Genomic DNA, 26,134 nt, shown 5'->3' on the forward strand with positions numbered 1-26,134 from the left:
AAAACTTTCTGCGCACTGCATCTCGCCTGAATCTGACCTATAACTGGGAGAAGTGCGTATTCCGTACGCGCAGGTTAGCTATCCTTGGATACGTGGTGGAAAACGGGGTCATCGGCCCTGATCCAGACCGTATGCGCCCCCTTACTGAACTTCCCTTGCCCGCTAGCACAAAAGCACTGAGGAGATGCCTCGGCTTCTTTTCTTATTATGCGCAGTGGGTCCACAACTACGCGGACAAAGCCCGTCCGCTCATCAAGTCCACGACCTTCCCACTCACGCCGGAGGCCCAATTGGCCTTCAAGGCTTTGAAAAGCGACACTGCGAAAGCCACGATGCACGCGGTGGATGAATCCATCCCTTTTCAGGTGGAAAGTGATGCATCGGATTTCGCCCTGGCTGCCACACTAAACCAGGCAGGCAGGCCCGTCGCGTTTTTTTCCCGCACCCTTCAAGGTCCCGAAATTCGGCATTCAGCGGTGGAGAAGGAGGCTCAGGCCATTGTGGAGGCAGTCAGACACTGGCGCCATGACCTGGCGGGGAAGCGGTTCACCCTGATCACGGATCAACGATCCGTGGCGTTTATGTTCAGTAATACGCAGAGGGGCAAGATCAAGAATGATAAGATCTTGCGGTGGAGAATTGAGCTCTCCACCTATAATTACGATATTATGTATCGTCCAGGGAAGCTCAATGAGCCCTCGGATGCCCTCTCGCGCGGAACATGCGCTATCATGCAGGAGGACCGCTTGAAGGCCCTCCACAATGACCTGTGCCATCCTGGAGTCACTCGACTCTACCACTTCATAAAAGCCCGCAACCTGCCCTACTCGGTGGAGGATGTCAGGTCAGTAACGAGAAGTGTCGGATTTGCGCGGAATGCAAACCGCACTTTTATCGACCGGACCGGGCACAATTGGTCAAGGCCACTCGCCCCTTCGAGAGGCTGAGTGTGGATTTTAAGGGCCCCCTTCCCTCAACGGACCGGAATGTCTATTTTCTCAATATCATAGATGAATACTCCCGGTTCCCGTTTGTTGTCCCCTGTGCGGACACGTCGCCTGCCACAGTGATTAAGGCATTCAGTGATCTTTTTACCCTGTTCGGGTACCCCTGCTACATACATAGCGACAGGGGCTCGTCGTTCATGAGTAACGACTTGAGGCAATTCTTGCTCTCATACGGGATTGCCTCTAGTAGAACCACGAGCTACAACCCTAGGGGTAACGGACAGGTGGAGAGGGAGAATGCTACAGTCTGGAAGGCTGTCCTATTGGCGCTGAAGTCCAGGGGCCTTCCAGTCTCCCGTTGGCAGGAGGTCCTTCCAAATGCGCTTCATTCTATTCGCCCCCTCCTGTGTACGGCAACCAATGCTACTCCCCACGAGAGGATGTTCTCATTCCCTCGGAAGTCGTCCTCGGGGATCTCCTTACCAGCCTGGTTGACGTACCCAGGACCCGTCCTTCTGCGGCGACATGTGAGGGCCCGCAAGTCCGACCCCTTGGTCGAACCGGTCCAACTCCTCCACGCCAACCCTCAGTATGCCTATGTGGCATATCCTGACGGGTGAGAGGACACGGTCTCGATTCGAGACCTGGCGCCCGCAGGGGACGTAGCAACTCCTGTCGCTCCTATACCCCCTGTCACGAACCCCCTTTCACTTCTTTCTTCCCCAGACGTGGCGCGGTCAGCACCGGGACCAGTGCATAACAGTTATACTCCCATGTACAGCTTGCCTGAGACTCGGAGATCGGCGCCACCACAGAAGGTTCCAGGATCCCCTGCACCACCGCCTCACCAGGGTCAACCGGCCCGGGAGTCCTCGAGGGGACAGCCGGACGCTGTTTTGGAGAGAACGCCACTGCAAGCACCTGCTCCGGTGTCGCAACCGGTGTTGAGGAGATCACAGCGACGGTGCGGTCCTCCAGACCGTCTGGACTTGTGAATTTTGTATATATGTGACCTGTTTTCGCACCCCGCCGGCCTTTGTTTTTAAAGGAGGGGTGAATGTGGTGAACCATCGTTGGTTACCACTGTGGGGTTATTCCAATGTTACTGTTGGGTTAGGGTGTTGCCACTGTGGGGGTTGTTATAATGTTGTTGGGTTAGGGTGTTTACACTGTGGGATTAATATACCTGTGGTGGATGTTGTTATGGCACATCCCGGTCGGGCCCCGCCTCCTGGGGAGAGGTATAAGACCCTCTGCTCAGGCGGGACCCCTCCAGTCTGGATTGGTGTACTCGTGTTAGATAGTTCCATTGTTTGTCAATAAAAGTCTTCAATCGCTGAAGCCTTGTACCTCGTGCTTGATTGTCGCGCATCAGGCCCTTAGGCCAATTGAGGCTCCTAAGTGGAAAATTAAGGGTAATTTAAGAGCCCACACCCGTGAATAGGCACTTCACCCGATGGGGGCACCATTTATTTGAATTTGACAGTCTGCTGATTTCTGCACCCACCCACCTCCCATATTATGAGAATGAGCTCAGAGGTGGGCGGGAAGATGATGGGGTGCGCACCTTCCCTATTTTAACTGTTCCCCACCCCCCCATTGCTGAAAACACGCCCAGCCGAGGGATGTAAAATGTAGCTCCACATTTTTAGCCTTAAGCCTGTGAGGTGTCAAGATGACAACAGTTCTTCTTTATTGGAAATGCAGCGCATAATGTGCTATGTTTTTATTTTATTTTCTGCAATAGTAGCAGTTACCAAAAAATTTAAAAACAATTATAGATATTTCAACAGAACAAATGTCTGTGACAATACAGTATAACATTCCATAAGATACGACATAAATATGAAGGCAGCTTTTTAATATCATGCAGTAGAAATTTAATTTTACCTGGTTAGGTATTCTGAGGGGCGGCCTGGGGCCTCCTGGATAACGAGGTGACATGAAAGGCTGCAACAGGCAAATAAATGGAAAAATGTGCTTTTAAACAAAAGTAATTCAACTTCAGCACCATACTTATTTTAAAGTATCCAATTCCATTTTGTTCCACTTTAACAGGGACTTGGCTTTCAAAAAGTCACATTCATGAGGGAAAGGGGTCACTAAATCATGCGGGTGACACGGTGGCACAGTGGTTAGCATTGTTGCCTCACAGTGCCAAGGACCCGGGTTCGATTCCTGGCTTGGGTCACTGTCTGTGTGGAGTTTGCACATTCTCCTCGTGTCTGTGTGGGTTTCCTCCGGTTTCCTCCAACAGTCCAAAAGATGTGCAGGTTAGGTTGATTGGCCATGATAAATTGCCCTTTAGTGTCAGGGGGCTAGCAGGGTAATACATGGGTCTACGAGGATAGGGATGGGTGCGATTGTGGTCGAGGCAGACTGGATGGGCTGAATGGCCTCCTTCTGCACTGTAGAGATTCTATGATCTTTAAAATCCACTTGATTGCATTAATCCTCAAAATGATCGCTGATCCAACCAGTTTTCTTTTCTCACACAAATGGTGGAATGTTACATACCACTCAGGGAAGTCGGGTTGCTGTGTCAACATGTATGTTTACATGCACTGGCAGTCTGGAACTTTTAGAGGCTCCAACTTTCTTTCCATCACATGTTTAATTCGGAATCTCTTCACTCTCACCACCTGCCATTGGTGTCTGTTCAAAGGATTTGCGGGTTGATAATCAACCTGCTTGGCAATGTTATGAACACAACTTTCCTGGCCATTATGTCCTGGAGTAAGTCTTGAACCAGAGCTTCTTGCTGGAATTTTACAAGCCCGCCCGCCCGCCACAGGACTCGGAGCGGGCGAGGGGCGGAACATGGGTAGGTCCAATGACCTCGGGCGGGATTTAATGGTTTTGAGATGAGTGAGGCCATAAAATCCCACCCACTATCTCGGAAACAGGGTAGCTACCCACTGTGCCACACAACCTCCCTTTCTCCCACACGTAGGGCGAGTATTCAGCCAGGGAATGTCACCATTATGGAGCTTACAGTTTCTTAATTGTTAAGTCAATAAGCCAAATGTGGTTAATTCATCGTGTCAAACACTCTCAGGTTTATCAGCTTGTAATTTAAACAGCAAATAAATTCGTGCATATTGAAAATGTACAAAACCCAACAGTTATCTGCACACTTAAGCTGTACAGCAAAAACAATTCAACATGCAAAATAAAAGGCAATTTAATTGATTAGCAAGTCAACTGTTGCCCACAGCAATAACTACAAATCAAATGCCATAGGCAGGATTCCCCACCACCACTCGCCCCCAACCCTGCGGCATGTTTTGTGGCGGAGGCAACACTGCCATTGGTCCTACAGCTGTCAACAGGGTTTCCCATTGTTCGCACCCTCCCCAACCAGGGGTTCCCTGGCAGGGGGAGGGTCACTGTTGGCGGGACCAGAAGATCACATCGGTGGGAATGGTTGGAAAATTGCACTCCATTCCACCCCCCATTGTAAATATCCAAATACATTCCTGGTTAAATGATACTGTTCCCCGGATTGCAAGACTAACTTCATTGCAATAATCGTAGCAACTCTTTGGTTCGACATCAACCTTCGATATTCATTGCCTGGATACATGTCTGTTTTTTTGCACCTCTCAATTGTTGTAAAAGTGAAAAGAAAAGGCACATCAACTAACTTGAAAAACCTCAGGATGCTAGTTCATACTGATAGTTCCCATTCTGAGCTGGCTCTAACTCCTACACTAGAATCTACACCATAAAAGTGACGTCAATCACTAACATGCAACACCACAGTCATAGAATCCCTACAGAGCAGAAGGAGGTCATTTAGCCCATCGAATCTGCACCGACAACAATCCCACCCAGATCCGATTCCCGTAACCCCACATATTTATCTTGCTAATCCCCTGACACTGGGGTCAATTTAGCATGGCCAATCCACCTAACCCACAGATCTTTAGACTGTGGGAGAAAATCGGAGCACCTGGAGGAAACTCACGCATACATGGGGAGAACGTGCAAACTCCGGACAATGACCCGAGGCCGGAACTGAATCCGGGTCCCTGGCGCTGTGAGGCAGCAGTGCTAACCACTGTGCCACCATGCTGCTGTGTCAATCATATTTTTGTTAATATTTACAATATTTAGAATTTGCCTGTTCTAAATACTTAGTCACATATGCTGAAGCAGTTTGCTTCATTGTACTGTACCACACATCTTTGCAGGTTTCTGATATTCTTTTAAGACAAGTAATTACAAGTGACATCTAGTGTTAACAAAATTATTTTCTAAAGGAACATTTAGTTTTAAAAGGAAACTAATTAGGCTGCGCGACCTCCCTACGTGAATTTAACTAATTGGCAACTGATGAAAAATACACAGACTTTTTGTACATTGTTTTTAATTTTTCATTAATTAAAAATTTAGTTGCCTAGAATAATAGGCATTCTGTAATAGATAACAGGTGAGGATCCACCTGTGGATAATTACCTGCAACAGAGTCAAATAGACAAGTAACGTATTCCTGAAATTACATTCTACATATCGAGTCTGCAATTTAAAATAGTTAGACACAAGAAAATATGCTATTTCATTAAAAAAATAAAATTCAAATGGCCAGCTCCATACTGAACATTCATTCAACTTTAAAATACCAGCTTAAAATGCATTTTAGAAATGCATATTTTTGAAGCTAAGTATTAAAAACTGAACTAATATTTACAAACATAAAATCACACTCTACTTTTTAAAAATTATTTTAAAGGTGACCTTTCAAAAACATCGATAAAAAACTTTTTAGCACAGCACACCCTCAAACAAACCAATTTCCATTTGTTTCCAGTTGCCATCAGCACTCTGGGGTCATCCAAGATTAGTTTCAGGTACCAAATATGATTGGACTCAGGCTGAATAAACGGCTGCCAATTGTTTTCTCAGAATCAATGACAAACTGCATGTGGGTAAGGGTGGGCTAGGGAAGCAGGGAAGGCAATTAAAACCAGTTGCCAGTGTTTTATTCTCAATTAAGTAAAAGCACAAACATTTGAAAGACCGACATGGTATTAATTTTAGCTTTTCAGTAGTAACTTGTTAAACCAGGCTTATTAGTGGCATAGGTTTCATCTTCATTTTCATTGAACATCTGATAGGTTGCGATTGAGTATCAGGCTTTTTATGCAAGTGTTTGTTGGTGTGAAAAAACCAACCTTTGGTTGGACTTTAACTGTTACTTTACTTTAGCTACTTATGAAAATACATAATATTCTAGCATTAATTCTCATCAAAATTGAATGTTTAATGGGTTATTTTAAAGCTCTGAAACATTACTTGCTAATTCCAAATATAATAATTATCAGAAAAGTTACTTCAAACAATAAACCAATACAACTGATTTATCTGCTGAAAGGGTAGAGCCCCGATATACTTAAAACAATGCAGCTGCTAATCTGACCTGGAATAACATTTATGATAAGCAGGAAATGTATAGAGTTGTGCCAGTGAGAAAAGTTAAAATTTCTCACCAAGCTGCATTAAACAATGAACACAAACCAGTGCAGCAAACAAAAAGAAAAACGTGAAGAACCAAATCATAACACTGATGGAAGTGATGAATTAACAAGCAATAAGAACAAATATAGGTGCTATCAGAGCTGGCACTGAAACAACCTTGGTTTGTTTGTGCTGATTAGCTATTTGTGTCTTCCTACCTGGCTGTGAGGTCCCATCATGGGATTGCTGGGGTTGTGTGGTGGAGGCTGTGAATGTGGCGAGGGCTGTGAACCTGGTGGCCCCTAGAGATAATTGAAAACATGAATTAGCCAGCAGCACAACTATTGACATAGCTAGTCAATAATTTTGTTAAGAGTTTATCGAATTGAAAATTGGTTATACTTTTTAAAAATCTTTTCATTCTTGAGCAGTTAAGTTTCATTATAGTAAACAACTAATAGCTCTGCCAATATGTGTACCTACTTTCCTAGATTGTGGAACAAATATGCCACTGGGCTGAAACCAAAGATATAATCATCATATTCCTCAAATAAATAGTGAAAAAATAAAGATGTATAGTACAAGTGTTATGAACAGGCCATGTTCGGCCAAACAATGAGATATGAATATAAATTTGTGGAAATTTGCATCACTTCTCATTGTTGGCTAAAATGCACTTTAATTTATTTTCAAATGTTTTCCAGTTTATGAAGCATAATCTCCCACTGAAACGATTTAAAGATCTGCCATCATATAATCAAATTATTTAAGGAACAAGTTTAAATACTAAGATGACATTAAGAATAGATCACTAGTGATATGGGCCTATTCTGCATCTTTCATGGGAGACTTGGGTCAGGAGTACCTCCAATGATCTTTCACATTAAAATTGTGTATTGTATGTTTCCAGTTTGAGTGCACTTGAGTTATTGATAGAAATACTAACACAGTGATCATCACAGTAGTGATAACAATACACAAACATTTTTTCTTCTTTGAGGAAGGGAAAAAAATCCACCCTGAAACACACTGACTGCTAATTGTCTCCTTTTCACCAGGCAAGCTTGACTCTATTTCAGTACTAATGAGTGACAAATCCTATAGGCCCACTGATTTACTTGACAACACATCTAAACTTAAATAACCTCAGTTTAGCATAGGATCAGCAGTAGTCGAGGGTGTGCTGTTCTAAAATTATTCTCAATTGAATTAAATTATTACATAATTACATGTAGTTTATTTGCACTGTTGTGAATGATGAATAATAGGACATGGTCTCATAGCTATGATTTCCAACATAGCAGGTTGCACATCACAAGGGTAAGCCACCCAAATCAACTGCTGTGATTCCCCAAGCTACACATAGGAATTAAGAAGAGAGATACAAACAGGCCCTCAGCCATATAATGGTGCATAGCTCAGGGTAAATGAATGGTGGGAACAAAAATATTCCTTAATGGGGAGAAAAAAGTGAATAGCCAGGTCTAAACATATTTCTGCTCATTTAAATAAATTATATTAAACTACATACTGCCATTGCATAATTTAATAATTCTGCTGTTTCACACATTCAAAGTAATGTCAACCCCACATATAATGAACACCAGTTTGGCATGCTAAATATTCATTATATCTGAACATTCATTTAATGCACGGTGGAAAGTATTTCTTAGTGCCCAAGGTTGCTGGCAATCATATAATTTATTCTAGCCAGGACATCTACCATTCCTCCTTTTCAGTTCCTTTCAAAATACCCATATACTTAGCTGGCAGTTACAATTTCCTTGCTCACCTATAGGCCTGTCATTTATATGGTACCCAGTTACTTGGGATTGATGCTATCAATCACCTAGCACCTGGAAACCCATGCTTATTCTTACAGTCATGGCAAAATAGTGTAAGATTTCCTTGTAATCAGTTCACTTTCACCCTCTTTCATGGGACATTTCAATTATTATTGCAGCAGTCATTTTTCAAATTGCATAATACCACTCATATCACATTGGGAATAGGTAATTTATTAATGAAAGTGAAAAGAAATAGATGTTTATTCACTGAATTCAAATAGGGATACATCAAAATGGTGGTTATTGTTGGGCATTCTTTAAATTGGTATGTTATACAAGGTTCTAATGCACCATGCACACAGCAACATGCTGATGTAACAATATACTTCATCAGAGAATAGTAGTATATTCATTAATAATCTATTATTTCTTAAAACGAAAAATTCTATATCCCTCCTGCACCATCCAGAAAGAGTTAAGTCAAAGTTTAGCATTTTCTCAAAGATAACGAGGGGGAAAGTTATCCTCTTTTACTCTCAATCAATTCCTTACTATTGCTGTCTTAGAATTAAAGAATGGTTACAACAGAGGAAAAGGCCATTCAGCCCATCATGTCCATGCCAGCTCTCTGCAAAAGCAAGTCATCTTGTCCCACTCCCCTACTTTGTCCCCATCACCCTGCACTTTTCTTTCTTTTGGTAATTATCCAATTCTCTTTTTCAGGCCTCGACTGAATCTGCCTTCACTTCAATTTCAGGCAGTGCATTTCAGATCCTAATTATTCACTGCGTAAAAAGATTTGTCCTCATGTCGCCATTGTTCTTTGCCAATGACCTAAAATAGGTGTCCTCTGATCCTCGATCCTTCGACTAATGGGTACAATTTAAGAAATGGACATAATACTCCAGTTAAGGCCAAACCAGTATTTGATTCAGGTTTATCATAATTCCCTTGCTTTTGTACTCAATTCCCCTATTAAAAAAGCTCAGGATTCCATATGCTTATTAACCTGCCTTTCCACCTTCAGTGATTTATGCAAATATACCCTTAAGTCCCTCTGCTCCTGCATCCCCTTTAGAATTGTATGCTTTATTTTATAATGCCTCTCATTGTTCTTCCTGCAAAAATGAATTACTTCATATTTCTCTGCATTAAATTTCTTCTGCCACCCGTCTGCCCATTCAATCAGCCTGTCTATGTCCACTTGAAATTTATCGTTATCCTCCTCACAGGTCACAATACTCCCAAGTTTTGTGTCATGTGCAAATTTTCAAATTGTGCTTTGTAGGAAGTTTCCTGTCCATCTTCTTAGCTTGAAATTATGCTTTATACAAGAAACCTGAACAACGGGAGGGAATCCTGTACTGCTGTGAGCAAGATAATTACCAGTCGTATTCAAAAAGTATTCAAGAGTACAGAGCAAACAAAACAATTGCATGCGAGTACTTGCATAAATATCATGTGCACACATGTCTGCTGTGCCCTGTATATAAAATGGATGCCTGTCATAAAGCAAACATATCCCCCATCCCCATAACACTTATGGCTGGGGAGCTCACTAAACGTAAATGTTAATTAGGAATGCTAAATATATTGAATTGAATCTTGATTACAATATGTTGAATATTGGTTGTTTGGACAACATAAAGGAAGGAAAAATACCAAAAACATTATTTGAAAATATTTTCTTGACTTGATGGGAAGAAATAAACGTATTGAGCTGAATACCACAATCTTACGAGCTGCTTTACTAGTTTCTGTCTGTATACTAACTGGAAGATCACTTCCCACTAGGAGGCAATAACACTCCACTAAACTATCAAGGAGCCAGATACAAACGCGTTCTCAATTTTACTATATTAAGCTGTGAATGTAAATATTAACCTATTTTGAGAGGATTTTTTTGGTGGCAAAACTACATTGAAAATCTGCAATGAAAAGTCAATGTCCTTATTCAATTACAAAGCATACATATTATTTTAATAATTATGAAATACAAGAACATTAAAACAAATCTAAGGTGAATTGGTAAACATGGTTAAATCCTGTTGGTAACATGCTCACTGATGGTTTGTGAATTTTAAGATGTTATGAGGGTCTGAAGATGGGAAATGTGAAATAGATCAGTCAAGGGTACAATTTATGCCAAATTTGTCATTTTATTTACAAACCTACAAAACGGTAGCAACTTATAAATACTGAGAATTTATCTATTTTGACCTCCATATCATAGCAAAATCTCTGGGCTTTTCCCTTTGGAGATGTCTGGGGCTATGAAGCAAGACCTTTTGCATCAGACTGTGTTGAATGAGAACCTCCTGCTGATATTAGCTGGAAATCAAGACTCCGCGCATGCGTGGGTAGGTAATTTAGCATCTTCTGGTGCATGAGCTGACTCGGGCAGCTCTTAGTATAAACCCTGGGGGGAATTTCATTCAGTGCAGGCCATTCTGACCTGCAATGAATACAATCCAAAGTAAGGTTGAAAATAAAAACAGGCCTTCTGTCAAATTCTGAATATTTTGAATTTAAATAATACATCAAGCCTGAGTGAAATTTATTGCACATCGTTAGTGATATAGTGTAATTTTTCCTTCTTTCCTTTTTCACTGCTAGCAACAACAGTGAAAAAAACTTTCATTTGCCATTTTCTCTCACAGATTAAATTGCAAAACTGAGCACTGCATAATTAGTATGAATGATTGGTAATGGATGCTGCCGGTTTTAGTTGAATAAAAGAAAGCAATTCGATGGATCGTTTCCCAGAGAAATAAACTAATTTGCCACAAAACTCTCTGCACAGCAAATAAACCAGACAAAAAATAAATGGTGAAGCCCAAAGAGCGCGGAAATTCTGAGAAAGAACCTACAATAAGGATCTACCAGCCTTGGCACATGGCATCTCTTTACCCTTGATAAATATGGCATCAATTCAGATCCAGGAATATGTAATCTAGCCTACCCATTTTATAATATTGCTTTTACATCAACTTTCACTGTTTTAATTATGCATGTTTATGCTTTATTATTTTTGAGTAGAGAACATGAAGCACAGTCTCCCAGGTGATTCAGGTAAAAACCCTCAACTGCTGGAGCTGAAAAAACACATTTGCTTTGTTTTATGCAACCTGAAAATGTGCTATGTCCACTTCTTTAGTGAAGAGCACCAAATATATGTCCAGAAATTATATTGCTGAAGAGTGCTCTCTTCCTTAGTTTCCTTTTCATGAACAGTAGGTACTGAATGCAGAAAGTCATCATTACTGAGATTTAAGCCATCTGAAGAGGTGTCCAGAAGATAAGCTCAATTGATTTTTTGTGGAACAGGAAAAGAAGGAGACCCCCACAGCCCATATCCTCAGACCTTCCTTTCTCCAGGCCCAGAGGCCAGCCCTGCAGCACAATGTTGCAGTTATCCTAGGACAGTGGGCTTCCCCAGAACATGCACGCCCAGTATAGATCACTATACACTACAGAGGAGTAGCAACTACGGCTGATCTTTTCTTATTAATTCAGTGGTAATGTTGTAACCTGTAGGGTTGCCATAGTAAAACTCAGCTCAGTCAGCAAATACCAGAGATTGAAGCTGGAAGATTGCTGGTCAGCATGGTTCAGTGATAGTAACTTTACAGGGCAGTTTCTTGGGTTTTTTTTTTTAAGATACAAAGCTTAATGCGTCTTCAATAAGCTGAGTGTTTATTGTATTTGAATTAATTTTTCACTTTGCATGTGAATAGTTAATGAATTAAGCTAAAAAAAATTCCCGTCAGCTCAGTCAAAGTGACAGATGCTAATGGGAAATGATGTCCATCACGACACTGCCCATGAAGCCAGGTTCAGTTACAAATGGGCAGGAATGACTGTTTGCAATCTAATCAGTGTACTACATTTGCAAAATGGCAACACTAACAGGGTTAGTAAAATAGGACTTTGGTTTGAAGGGACATTTTTGTTTACAGTAGCAGCATCAGAAATTCTACCGTTAATATCCCCAATTTAGGGGATACATTTCCTTCAAAAACAAAAAATACATATATATTAAAGTGATTATCAACAAATGGAGATGTACAATTCAATGTGTCTGTGGTTTAATTTAAACCTTATAAAAGCCCACCCAGATTCATGCATGTAATCCTAGGCGTTTCGGCGTCAACCATCTGCTTCAAGTAGATTATATTTTTCAGTGATAATTTAGAGGGATTCCGCACAGCTCTCTTATTCTTATTTTGGAAATCATTTAGTCATAAGAAAAGCCTTTTCCTATTGCTTAAGTCTCTTATTACCTGGAAGAATCCCGGTGGTACCGGGCCTACTGGCATTCCGTCTCCTGGGGGAATGTTTCCTAGCACTGGACTGGGAGCTGCGGCTGCACTCTGAAAAGAAAGGCAACTCCTGTGTCATTACATCCTGTAACAAGGAATTGGCATACTTCCTAAGTGCAAAGAATAAAATAACACATACTCTGAATCAATTAAACTTATGACAAAAACAAATCTAAATATAACTTCTATGTGTAGCAAGCGTTTACACAGACATACCAAAATCATAACTATATTTAAAAATCCAGCTGCTTATTTGAAAAGCAGGCCAATCTTCTTTACTATGAATGACTGGTTTTGCTAACAATTTGTGCCATCTAAATCATTTATTAAATTTGCACAACTGAGCATTTTACCAGAAATCACACTATCTACCATAGTCACAAAATAACATTTCCAATTGCGCAATACAATTACTGGAGTGAAAGGTTGGGGTATCCGTGAAGGGAACAGCCAGCGTAACATTCAGCACGTCTGGTGTATTATCGTGAAAGTGTCCTCTTATATTCTGCTGTACGCAGAAGTTATGTACAATGACAAGTTGTAATTTGTTTGGTAAAACTGAAACTCTTGAGGTATTGGCAAATTTGGAAGTAACTGAATGTGTCTTTTTCAGAGTTCACCACCTCTTAAAAGCCAAAATACTGTCCCGTGGGTTGCAAGTGGCCACATTTCAATAATACCTTTCTCTTGCCAAAGTATGAAACTATTTGAGGCTCAAGCTTCTGAAAGTTCACTGTTTTGGCAGATGGGAAATAGGGCTGACATATCACAGAATATCTCCGGCTAATTTCTGGGGGAGGGGCGGGGGGGGAGGGGGAGAGAGAGGCAGTGGCAGTATGTCATTAAAGCCTAGGTGATACAGGGTGAAGGGGGTGAAGTTTCAACTTCAGGTTGGACACATTTTATGATGGAAGACTGCATTTTAGCAAATAATTCTACAGCATGTCCTAATGCCTCAAAGATTAGGAGGTATTGCCCTCATTATTTCAGGACTTTAGTCTGAGACTTACTATCAATCTTATCAGTATAGTCAAGATGCATGTTTGGGTCATAAATGTGCTGACTATGATTCCCAGATTGATATCATGTCTTATAAAGAAGATGAAGAGAGTACATTCATCTGTCAGTATTTAACCAGCAGAAAGATGAGCAGGGTATTCCTACATAATATTTAGTGAGAAATATCTATAATTGATTTTGAAGGAAAGGATCCTTCACAACAAACCTCTTCAAATTTGAATCATAGAAATATACAGCATGAAAAGAGGCTATTCGGTCTATCGTGTCAATACTGGCCAACAAATAGCTATTTTCCTACCCATGGTTTGTAGCCTTGTAGGTTAATGGGCAACACAAATAGAATTCTGATGTTATGGTTGGACATGCAGGAAGTGCCTGACAAATGTCACATTTGATGGACATCTAACTGAAATTTTTGGAGGTAGTAAGCCAGTTTAGAAGTAATAGGAAATATCAAACAGAGGGGAGGAAAATGTGGGGGTGGGACTAAGTGAATTGGAAGTTGACATTGAGTGGAGTTCTGGACAGGTCAGTGCTTGAATTCTGATGTTCCTAGTGTGCAGCAATAATCCTGGATTCAAAACTTAAATATAAACTTTTAATCATTGCTGACAACATTGAATGAGGGAGTGCTGGAATTTTACCGGCACGCCCGCCCAAGGCTTGTAAGATCGCGCCCAAGACCAACGGAGAATGCCATTCTTTGAGCATCGCCCACCCCGATTTCAGGGCTCGCGTGCCGGTAAAATCAAGGCCAGTGGGCGGGATTCTCCGATCTCATCCGTGCCTGCCTTGATGCAAGTGAGATTAGAGAACTTGGCGTTGCAGCCAAAACTCCATTCACTGGAGCAGTACCAGAGAAGGCCAGCCACGAATGAGGTCCGAAGTTCAGCAACTGTTTGGAAAAAAAAATATATTGGTTTAGATCAATTTTGTAATTGGGCAGGCAAAGAGTAAATGAAATGTAAGAGAGAAACTTAAAGCTATTCACATTGATTGAAACTAAGGAGTAACAAGATATTCATAGGCTTGAATTTTACAATCTCCCTGGCAGGTTTAGAAGATGGGAAGGGAGTGAAGTGTAAAATTGCATTTATGGGATTCCCTGCCTGCCCCGACCTGGAAGCACCTTTATGATGGGGCAGGCAGGGCCTTGGATAGGAAGCTCGTACTTGTCCCTATTAAGTGGCCACTTAATGGTTACTTAAGGATCTTTTCCCACCCAGCCTCAATTTATAGGCTGTTATAGGTCGGAGCGAAATAAAAAAGTTTAAAATCTTCAATATTGGGCGAGAAGGTGGGGCGTGCACCTCCATCTGAAGCCCTTTCTGGGTGCACCCTGCCCTCAAGGACCTCCACCACCTGCCCCCCCACATCCAGCAAACTGCCAACTTTGCAACCTCCCTGGGACTCCTGCTACTTACCTGGTCTCCATGTCCCAACAGTCCCAGGCAAGTCGCTGCGGTGCCTCTTCTGGCCAGTGCAGCGACTTGCCTGGAGGGGCTGGAAAGCTGTCAGCCAAAAGGCCAGACATCGTCCAAATGAGGATGGAGGTCCAGCTTGCTGCCAATCAACACTCATTACAGTGTAAAACAGCAGAGGATCTGTTGGAGTCGGCAAGATGTCTTCCCTGTCAACTCTCTGGATGGTAGGGTCAAGTCTCTGCCATCCTAAAAATTCAGCCCACAATTTTCAATGTTTAAAATACAGTAAAACAATTAAAAACTGAGCATAATATCCATAATTAGGCTGGGAGTGCTAGTGGGTGTTCAACTGTGGGGTCATCACTGTTCAGCTCGATCCTGCCCTCTGCCAACATCCAAATATTGGGCAGAAGATACAGGGATCAAAAGGAATCCCAACTAATGTTACCATCCTTAAGGGAGGGCACTTCTCAGCTGAGAACAGCTGAACAAGCACAGACTGATAATGCAAATTTGGAAACTTCACCAACTGTGTGACTCAGTTACTGACGGATAAAGCTTCATAGTGAACATGTTGAGTCTCAGGATCTTCCAGGTTATAAGTCTTTTATCTCCATGTGGGTCTCTCCAGAAAGATTGGGGAATCCAAAAACTTTGAATCAGTCTCAGTGAAATAATGGAAGTGACATGGGAAGTTATCGAGCTATTGATCTGATTCCTTTCAAGGGGCCCAGGATTCTGAGGCATATAAGGCATTGCAGAAGTCTGCGAATTCTCAGTTGATCATCATAAAATCAGAGGAGCATTTGCCATCCGTTTTCCTGACTATTGCAATTTCTTTGCCTTGGGCCTATTTATGCAAGGTGCATGCAAGAAGCTTTCACAGTTCATCATCCTGTTCACAGTATTTAGGTCTGGTATAGCTGAGCCATTTTTCTGTGCCTGCTGATAACAGACTGCTTAGCTCTCCTCTGGTTTGGATTAGGGCTCTTTCTATGCTCTCTGATTGGCACTTCCTGTAGCGACTCAATTTTTGAAAATGTTATCACCTTTATGTAAAAAAATAGACTTCGTGGACTTGATATCACCACTGAGACCAGATGGCATTATGGAGGGCTGATTTATAAAATTCACTCTTAAAATTAAGATAATACTTACTTGATGAATACTATGAATGAAATACACTGTAAGAAACCATGATTCGTGATCTATTTCTAAGTTATGATGGAAACGATAAATTACTTCTTGCAACTGACGAGATGATAGATTGCATAAATAACAAGGCGGGAAAGAGATTCATTATAAAGATCTCCGTCATAATTGAAATCAATTTTGCACTCTAATTCTATTGTATAACATGTTTTATGTCACTTAAAAATGTTTAATTACATAGGCAACTGCGTGTGCAATTTATTTTTTTCAGTCATAGGGATAGTATTTCAAGCCTCATCCAAGATCACAAGATATATGTAGATAAGAAAGGCAAATGCGCCCATCCCAGCTCACCCTGCAGGAAAGAACTACAGCCCCAATCTTCCGAGCCATCCACCTCTATCGTCCACAATGTCCAGCCAAAGGACTCCACTGTTTTAACCTTCGCATCTCTACCCAGAAATCTATTCTGCTATTGATCACATTTTACGTTAGTCTCCTTCTTGTGTTTTCATAGTTTCACCTGAAGTGTTATTCTGAATAATTTCTACAACTTATACCAGCTTAAACTGCGACATGAAATCCACTCTCAATCTTTCTTCAGAATAAAAATATTTTTGAATTTTTTTTTAAACATCAGTGCCCTGACACTAGGGACTTGATTTTCCTAGCCCTGGGGGTTCCTGGGGGTTGGAGGTGAGCGTGGAGTTGGGGGTGGGGGCAGGAAAAGAGGGGGATGCATACTTTGGGATGGCTCCCTGATGAATTCCCACCACCAGGGGCGTTTCTCAGGGTCAGGCTGGTAAGAGGAACATGGAGGCAGGCAGCAAATTAGGGAGGTTAGGGTACCAATTAGGAGCATTCTTGCAGTGTCACAGGAACTTTTCCATGAGTGGAAAGGTCCACCAGCTCCCTGGAGGTGGCCTCCCTGCGGCAGAGCTTATAAGTAGTAAAAGGGGTTAATTCTAACTGTGTGATACACTAATGAGACACTATAGTAGACGTCATCATTTAGAGTGATGCAATGTCTTGTGATTTTGCTCTCTCTTGCACAACCTCATGGTGAGATGTAGCTCACAGTAAGATGTCTATCAATAAAGTTAATGTTTCCGTACCTCAGCATAAGTGTGCAAATATTCTGTGGTAACATGATGAGACTGAGAATATTATAACCACAGCCTTTCCACCACCTGTCAAGGTCCAGCACCTACACTGCAATTTGTGGTCTGCTTCGTAAATTGGACACTTAGTTGAAATCCACTAGTGGGAACCCACCAATGGCCTCCTTCCCTATGAAGGCTCATATTTCAGCAAGGTCAACAGCAGGATCTCTGGCTCATAGCTATTCAGGTCTACAAACTATAATATCTCCCACTTCCAGTAACAGGACAAACATCATGAACTTCATTAACCAGAGAAAACAGCAATGGAATCAGAAAGAAACAAAGAATTTCCCAGTAGCATCGGAAAATGAAGGATTTTTGTTTATAAAGGTTAAGTTCTATTGAAGAAATATAGATGACCATATCCCTGGCAGGAAACTTATATTCGCTCTCATCAATTCAATTTCCATATACAACAGAATTATGTCCAACTGTAGTTGAGGTGGGAAATTGATTGATTGAATATTAAGGTCAAATTGGAGCACACAGCACCAAAATGCTCACCTTTACATACTATCAGATCAACATAATAGTGGACTTAGAGGTAGTGACAACAAAATTCAAGAGCATATTAACCTAGAAGCTATCCATAGTGCAAACATGATGGGGCATTTTTCCCGTCCCACTGCGCTAATTTTCTAATGCAGCGGGCCGGGAGAATTGAGCAGGGGACAATTTGCAGGATTCCTGGGAGCATTCGCTAGCGTCTCCCAGCGCCAGTCAGATCGCGCCAGAAATCGGCAAGAAGGCAAGGCTATTAGCGGGACTGAATTCTCCGGGCCTTGAGAGTGTTTCACTCCAGTGGGGATTACTAGCTCCCCACTTTCGGGGAGCTAGTGGCCCGACCCCGCTGTAGTGAAGGGGGAGCAATTGGGGGCTCCCAGGGGGGTCAGGTGGCAGGGAGGGGCCCTTGGGCATTGGCACCCTGGCGGTGCCAGCCAGGACGCCCTGGCACTGCCCAAGGGGAAAAGTGCCCATACCCAGGGGGCACCTTGGCACTGCCCATCGGGGACGGGGCATACTGAGACGGGGTCTAGGGGTGATCTGTGGGGGTGGGAAGACCCGCATTCTGCATTGGGATCGGTGGGGGCTGGGCGAAGGCTAGCAATCGGGGCAGGCTGAGGCGAGGGGTGGGGGAGATGGTTTGCCAGAGGTTAGGGTGCTGCCGGTGGGGGGGTTGGGGGGAGCTGGAGATCGGGGCAGTCCGGGACGATGGCGGCCTGAGAATATTTGAGGGGACTGCGGGGGGGGGGGGGGGGGGGCAGCACGGTGGGGGTCCCAGGCTGGCCAGTGATCGAGCAGACCAGTAAATAGGAGGCTGACAGTTCGGAGCCACTGTGCATGCGCAGAGGCCAGCTGGTTTCAGTCTCCCAGGCGGAATACTGAAATCTAATGATATTCACACTGGTGACCTCTGCGAAAAACCGCACCGACCTCCTCAGAAGACAAACACGGGACACAGTGGACAGAGTACCCTTCGTTGTCCAGTACTTCCCCGGAGCGGAGAAGCTACGGCATCTCCTCCGGAGCCTTCAACATGTCATTGATGAAGACGAACATCTCGCCAAGGCCATCCCCACACCCCCACTTCTTGCCTTCAAACAACCGCACAACCTCAAACAGACCATTGTCCGCAGCAAACTACCCAGCCTTCAGGAGAACAGTGACCAAGACACCACACAACCCTGCCACAGCAACCTCTGCAAGACGTGCCGGATCATCGACACAGATGCCATCATCTCACGTGAGAACACCATCCACCAGGTACACGGTACATACTCTTGCAACTCGGCCAACGTTGTCTACCTGATACGCTGCAAGAAAGGATGTCCCGAGGCATGGTACATTGGGGAAACTATGCAGACGCTGCGACAACGGATGAATGAACACCGCTCGACAATCACCAGGCAAGACTGTTCTCTTCCTGTTGGGGAGCACTTCAGCGGTCACGGGCATTCGGCCTCTGATATTCGGGTAAGCGTTCTCCAAGGCGGCCTTCGCGACACACAACAGCGCAGAGTCGCGGAGCAGAAACTGATAGCCAGGTTCCGCACACACAAGGACGGCCTCAACCGGGATATTGGGTTTATGTCACACTATTTCACATAAATATTTCTGCTTTTTTCCTCCTGAGTCTTTATCATGCGATCCTAGAATCAGAATTTATGTCACACTATTTGTAACTCCCACAGTTGCGTGGACCTGCAGAGTTTCACTGGCTGTCTTGTCTGGAGACAATACACATCTTTTTAGCCTGTCTTGATGCTCTCTCCACTCCCATTGTTTTGTTTCTTAAAGACTGGATTAGTTGTAAGTATTCGCATTCCAACCATTATTCATGTAAATTGAGTCTGTGTCTTATAAGTTCTGTTTGTGAACAGAATTCCCACTCACCTGAAGAAGGGGCTCAGAGCCTCGAAAGCTTGTGTGGCTTTTGCTACCAAATAAACCTGTTGGACTTTAACCTGGTGTTGTTAAACTTCTTACTGTGTTTACCCCAGTCCAACGCCGGCATCTCCACATCATGACCTCTGCATTGCACAGTGTTTCTAGTGTGAACTCCCACTGAATTACTCCAATTTTCGCGTGAATGCAACACTTCAAATTTTTTGGGAGAATTCCACCCAATGGATTCTAACTTACCCTCACTGTTCTAACCTCACAAGGTTATTAGGTAACTTACTGTTGAGCAATAAGGTTTTTTTCTATAAAATGAAACAATTACTTAGAGTAATGAAGATCCCCTTTTATACATCTAACTGTGCAGTAATACTTCAAAAGTGCTTCAAAGATAAATATTAAAACTTATACAGTTTGGATTAAATTGGTATGCTTTGACAACAGCCCTATTTGAATGCCTACCAACAGAGAATAAAGCTCATGAACCACGGGTTGGCATTACAGTAAGAAAGGTAAATGCAAAGCTTTTGTCAATATTCTGAATACAGATGTGATTTGATAACATCCCTTTTCACACACTGAATCTCAAATACTTTCAATGGGATTCCTGAGTTCTGATGCAAAATTGAACATTGTCAAGGGCCAGCAATTTCTATTCCATTGTCATGTGTTTTCAGCCTAATTATCAATGTAAACAACACAAGAAATTGCAAAATGTTAAATATTCAGCACAACAGGAAATTCTGTGATCTTTTGGGCTACTTTTAAAAGCGTCATGCTTAAAACAGGCCATTCAAAACTGGCCATACCCTCAGGGTGAATTAATAACTATTAAGGGTTTCCAGTAATTGTGCTTTTTTGCAGACCTTTGAGAAAGCTCCAAAAATTAAACTATATTTTGGGTGCATGGACGGCTTAAAAAGTTTAGATAATTTGTTTTTATATTTAAAGATCTGACGATTGCACCCCAATCCGGCTAGAAAATAGTTCTGCATCATTTTTTAAAAGTCAATTTTCTGTTATTTAAAATCAGGCTACCCAGAGGTGGTGAATTAATACTGTGACTTAAAACTTTATTTTGTGCCAAACCCATTTTCAGCTGTATTAATCAAACTTTATCGAGTTACCATTTTTAAATATATCCAGGAAATATTTTTAAAGCAATTTTTTTAAAAAAAGGATTTGACTTCGGAGCTTTATTTGAATGACCTAGGATTCTCCTGCTTGAGCAGAAGCAAGGAACAGCAGGGGCCACTATTTAGAACTGGAGGGGATTTTCCACGGCACAGGGCTCAATGCAGTGTGGGGGCTGGGAGGGAATCCAGGGACAATCATAGCCAGAGGCTGGGAAGACACAAAGTTTCGTTTGTGAAAGCCTGGAGGTTCATTTCTGTTCCATCCAGCCCATAAGAAAGCTTTAAAAAATTTAAGATATCAACCCGAGTGGACTTCGGCCACGACCCTCCTTCCACCAGGTTTTACTGGCAGTTGCAGCATAGGGCATTACTGCCTTGTTCAGCAGTGAAGATTATGCTGGGTCTCAATAAAGTCACCAGACCCAGAAATTTAAATATTAATGAGGAGTATAAAGAATTAATTGAAGACCCCAATATCAGCAATTAAAATGGCAATGAGCGCAAATGCTTCAGATGCAGAGTAAGAAGTACCCAGCTGTCATTTTAATCAATAGCCCATCCCTGCCAAGCGCACAAGATTAAAATCTGGGTTATGGACAGTCTCGTAGCTCTTTTCTTCTCTGCTTTGAGTTTCTGTGTGGGATTCTTCGATCCCGTTTGTCCCGTTCCCCTCTGTCAGCGAGAAGGAAAATTTGCTACTCAGCCAAAACCCCATTCATTGCAGTGGCACCAGAAAATCCCAGTTGCGGGCGAGGTTGGAGGTTTTCGCCATTTACATATCCTTTGTTGCAGCATCAAGAAGTGATAAAGTGCTCAAGGTATGATTCAGGTAGAGTACTATGCAGCTTCAGAATGAATTCCCTGATGTATTGTGTTTTTTACACAGTTAAATATTTTATTTGCTTTGTTGATTGCTGTTGTGCAGCATTTGAACAAGTTTAATTGGGTTTGTTGCTCTCTTATTTTCATCCTCATCTATTTGAACACAATTTATGGAGCTTGTGTGTCACAAAGTCCACATTAAATTAGACCATAAGACCATAAAACATAGGAGTAGAATTAGGCCACTCGGTCCATCAAGTCTGCTCCACCATTCAATCATGGTTGACTGATATCTTTCTCATCCCCATTCTCCTGCCTTTTCCCCATAACCCCTGACCACCTTATTAATCACGAACCTATCTATCACTGTCTTAAAGACACTCAATGACCTGGCCTCCACAACCTTCTGCGGCAAAGAGTTCCACAGATTCACCACTCTCTGGCTGAAGAAATTCCTCCTCATCTCTGTTTTAAAGGATCATCCCTTTACTCTGAAGTTGTGGCTCTGGTTCTAGTTTTTCCTACTAGTGGAAACATCCTCTCCATGTCCATTCTATCCAGGCCTCACAGTATCCTGTAAGTTTCAATAAGATCCCCCCTCATCCTTCTAGACTCCAACGAGTACAGACTCAGAGTCTTCAACTGTTCCTCATACGACAAGCTCTTTATTCCAGGGATCATTCTTGTGAACCTCCTCTGTACCCTTTCCAAGGCCAGCACATCCTTCCTTAGATATGGGGCCCAAAACTGCTCACAATACTCCAAATGGGGTCTGACCAGAGCCTTATACAGCCTCAGAAGTACATTCATCCCTGCTCTTGTATTCTAGCCCTCTCGACATGAATGCTAACATTGCATTTGCCTTCCTAACTGCCGACTGAACCTGCATGTTAACCCAAAGAGAATGTTGAACAATGACTCCCAAGTCCCTTTGTGTTTCTGATTTCCTAAGCATTTTCCCATTTAGAAAATAGTCTATGCCTCCATTTCTCATTCCAAAGTGCATAACCTCACACTTTTCCACATTGTATTCCATCTGCCACTTCTTTGCCCACTCTCCTAACCTGTCCAAGTCCTTCTGCAGCCCCCCTGCTTCCTCAATACTACATATTCCCTACATATCTTTGTATCATCTGCAAACTTAGCAACAATGCCTTCAGTTCCTTCCTCCAAATCATTAATGTATATTGTGAAAAGTTGTGGTCACAGCACTGACCCCTGAGGCACTCAACTATTCACTGGCTGCCATCCCCACTCTCTGCCTTCTGCCAGTCTGTCAATCCTCTATCCATGCCAGGGTCTTATCCTTAACACCATGGGCTCTTAACTTATTTAACAGTCTCCTATGCGGCACCTTGTCAAAGGCTTTCTGGAAATCTAAATAAATCACGTCCACTGGTTCTCCTTTATCTAACTTCCCTGTTACCTCCTCAAAGAACTCGAACAGATTCCATCTAAAATGGTTTTACCTTCATATGTATTTCATCCAAATTATTTTGTATTTTCTCAGTTGTACATGTATAAAATACAGCTTGATCAATTTGCTCCACTTTTAAAGATTTGTATATTTGTACCCTTTAAATTGTTTCACTCTTCTGCTGCTCTTAAAAGTTATGCCATTTGATGTATATTTGTTCTCCTAATGTTCCCTCCCAAAATATATTATTTCACATTTATCACATGAAATCTAATCCTATATCTCTTTTTGTAATCTATTAACCTGTCCACATTTCCCAGAATTTGCTTATTCTTCAGAGTTTATCATTATCATAAGTGGCATTTACAAGTATTAATATTCTGACTCCCAAGTCCAAGTCATTAAAATAGTGAGGAGCAAAAAAGTCCAAGCGTCCAGTCTGCCAGGAGGCATAAGAGGCTGGCCCCCAAGATAAATCCAATTCCACCATCCCCCTAGGCTGGATTTCCCCTTCCCCTGCACCCTCGTCACCAGAGCCTGCCAGAATAGGCCTGGTAAGGCTCCAGACTTATCTTAAAGTCTGTTCTCCACCAGCTTTGGAATTGCCTGCAATTTTAGCAGTGCCCATTGCTCTTGGTAGCACTGGTGAGAAAAGATGGCTCCCATCTCTCCGATTGGCTGACAGTTTTCCAAGGGAAGTCCTGACGCGAGCCAATTAAAGGCCCGATGGCTGTTAATGGCTGCAGAGCAAGCCAGGTAGAGGCAGGCTTGCCACTGACTTTAATATTGGGGGTGGGGCCAGAATCGCACCTCAGTATAAATTTCAGCCATATATGAAGACTACAAAGTCATAATCAATGAGGCAGCGGATGAAGAGCAGTATCCATTACCGACCTCCCAAGATTTATGTGCAGAGTTTGTAAGATCCAAGCTATTCACGTGTATGGATTTGTCTCATGCTTATCCACAGCTCAATGTGGATTCAGAGAGTTACTAAGAGGCACATGGGGTTATACCCCGGCACAAAGCTGTCCTGTGGTGTGAAATCTCCTCCAAATACCTTCCAAGCTACAATGGATGAGATTGTTTAAGGAATGTCACCCAATATATTACAATCCTTATCTTCCTTCACAAACAGAAGTGTTAAACTGCTATCAAACCACGCATCTAACACAACTTGCTGAGAAATGCAAAGTTAGAGCCAATCAACTGTGAAGAATTTACATTTGAGAAAGGGAGCTCTTGAAATGTGACAGACAGTATTATGGACATACAAGAAATGGGCAGAGTTGTATCACCTTTATCTACAATAATATGTTTAAAATATTCATTTTGTACATACTTCCAGTTAAGGTTACAGATATACCTCTAACAGTTTCCCTGTTTTATGTTTCCTGATGGAAAGGATTTTCATCCCAAAATGGGGGCAGCAGCTGAGGCGAGTGGGTGCGTAATTTTGCATTGTCGGCCGGCATGCTGGCTAACTGTCACACTGTCCGAGCCATCTTCCTGGAGGCAAATTGGGGGCAGAACTATCTGCCCACAGGTGCCGAATAGCTTGTTAAGGTGATTAAGAGGCTTCTTAAGGCCATTGATGAGAAGTTGGCTGAAATTTCAATTCTTCGTTCAATTCGTTACCTTTAGTGTACCATATTTGCAGCTTGCAATGGGGTCTCCTCTACACTGGGGAGATAAAACAGGAATTGATTTGATGGAACTCCTTCATTCAATCTGCAAACATGATTCCAAGCTCTACTCCCACTCTGACCTAGGCTTCCTATACTGTTCCAATTAAGGTCGACACAACCTCAAGGAGTAGCATTTCATTATTTCAATTCAGCACTTTACAGCCTTCAGGACTCAACACCCAGTTCAACAATGGTGTCCTCTGCCCTATCTTTTCAGACAGCAGCTGTTGGCAATGACCCTGCTAATCTCATTTACACCTCCTGCCGACCCATCTTTTGTTTCTTGCCCATTGCCAAATCTTTTTACCTTACATCATCATTGTTACTGTTACTTAATCTTAAGCGATCACAGGACTTTCCTTTGTTCTTTCCTCTCTCCCAACATTGCTGCCTCTGTACTTGCTTAAACCATATTCCACCACTAATATTTTCAGTTTTGGCAAAATATAATTGACCTAAAATGTTAAATCTGTTTCTCTTTTCACAGATACTGACTGACTGAGTATTTCCAGCTTCTTTCATTTTAATTTCAGATTTCTAGCAACCATAATCAAAGTAACATACTGCGGATGCTGGCGATCTGAAATGATACCAAAGTACTGGAACTCCAAAGAAGAATCACAACATTAACTCTGTTTCTCTCTCCACAGATGTTGTCAGACCTGCTGAGTTTTTCCAGCACTTTCTATTTTCATTTTGTTTTTTTAAGTTTTGGCTAAATAATTGCAAATAACCTTCGTTGTTCAACCCATGTTCCTCAGATACAAACTGCTTTCCACTTTTCATTACTAACTGCCCTGGGACGAATACTAAAAAGTATTTACAGACTAACTTAAAACACTTTTATTTGTTTTGGAAGTATCCCTATTCTGTACTTGGTTAGATTGGATGATGTGGAACAATGCATGAATGCAGGACTCGTGACGAATAAAAAAAATTTTGCTGAACAAGTTACTTGTATTTTCACTGCTTTTCACTCAAGAATCTTGAAAATAATTTTTTCGGAAATATTTTGGAGCCCAGCCAATCATTTGATTAGAAAACCTGGTCCCTCTTTTCTGAAATCACCATGTGGTTATTTCGACCTTCCATGAGTGACTCATTTTCTCTCCTCTTGTATTTCTTGACTCAACTCTTCTTTTTGTTTCTATACATGTCTGCTGCTTCTCTTGCTCTTCTTTCCTTTTGGACATGTTTATGGTGTAGTGTGGTGGGGAAAGGAGCTAGCGATATTTGGGGCTTTTGTTAAAGACAAACTCTGATGCTGAACGATTTCAGTGGCCTTTAAACCCCCACTATTCTCTCCTATTTAACCACTAATCAATCCACTCAATGTTCTGCGACCCCCCTGTCCCACCCCACCCTTCCACAAAACAGTATGTCAGTCACTGGGAAC

General features: G+C 42.2%; 1 protein-coding gene across 7 annotated transcripts in view; it reads right to left on the reverse strand.

Annotated features, from left to right (window-relative positions):
- Positions 1-26,134, reverse strand: part of ssbp2b (single stranded DNA binding protein 2b) — a 441,186-nt gene that overhangs the window by 88,327 nt on the left and 326,725 nt on the right. For 4 of the 7 annotated variants that reach the window (XM_078214848.1, XM_078214847.1, XM_078214852.1 and 1 more), the window contains 3 exons: positions 12,478-12,567; positions 6,626-6,709; positions 2,838-2,897 (listed from right to left, as the gene is read on the reverse strand). In XM_078214848.1, coding sequence (XP_078070974.1) covers positions 2,838-2,897; positions 6,626-6,709; positions 12,478-12,567 — 234 coding nt within the window. Of the gene's footprint in view, positions 1-2,837; positions 2,898-6,625; positions 6,710-12,477; positions 12,568-14,180; positions 14,260-26,134 lie in introns of those variants that run through there. The other 3 variants (XM_078214850.1, XM_078214849.1, XM_078214853.1) reach the window with 2 other exon arrangements.

This window comes from Mustelus asterias, chromosome 6 (genome assembly GCF_964213995.1).
Source record: "Mustelus asterias chromosome 6, sMusAst1.hap1.1, whole genome shotgun sequence".
NCBI lineage: Eukaryota > Metazoa > Chordata > Chondrichthyes > Carcharhiniformes > Triakidae > Mustelus > Mustelus asterias.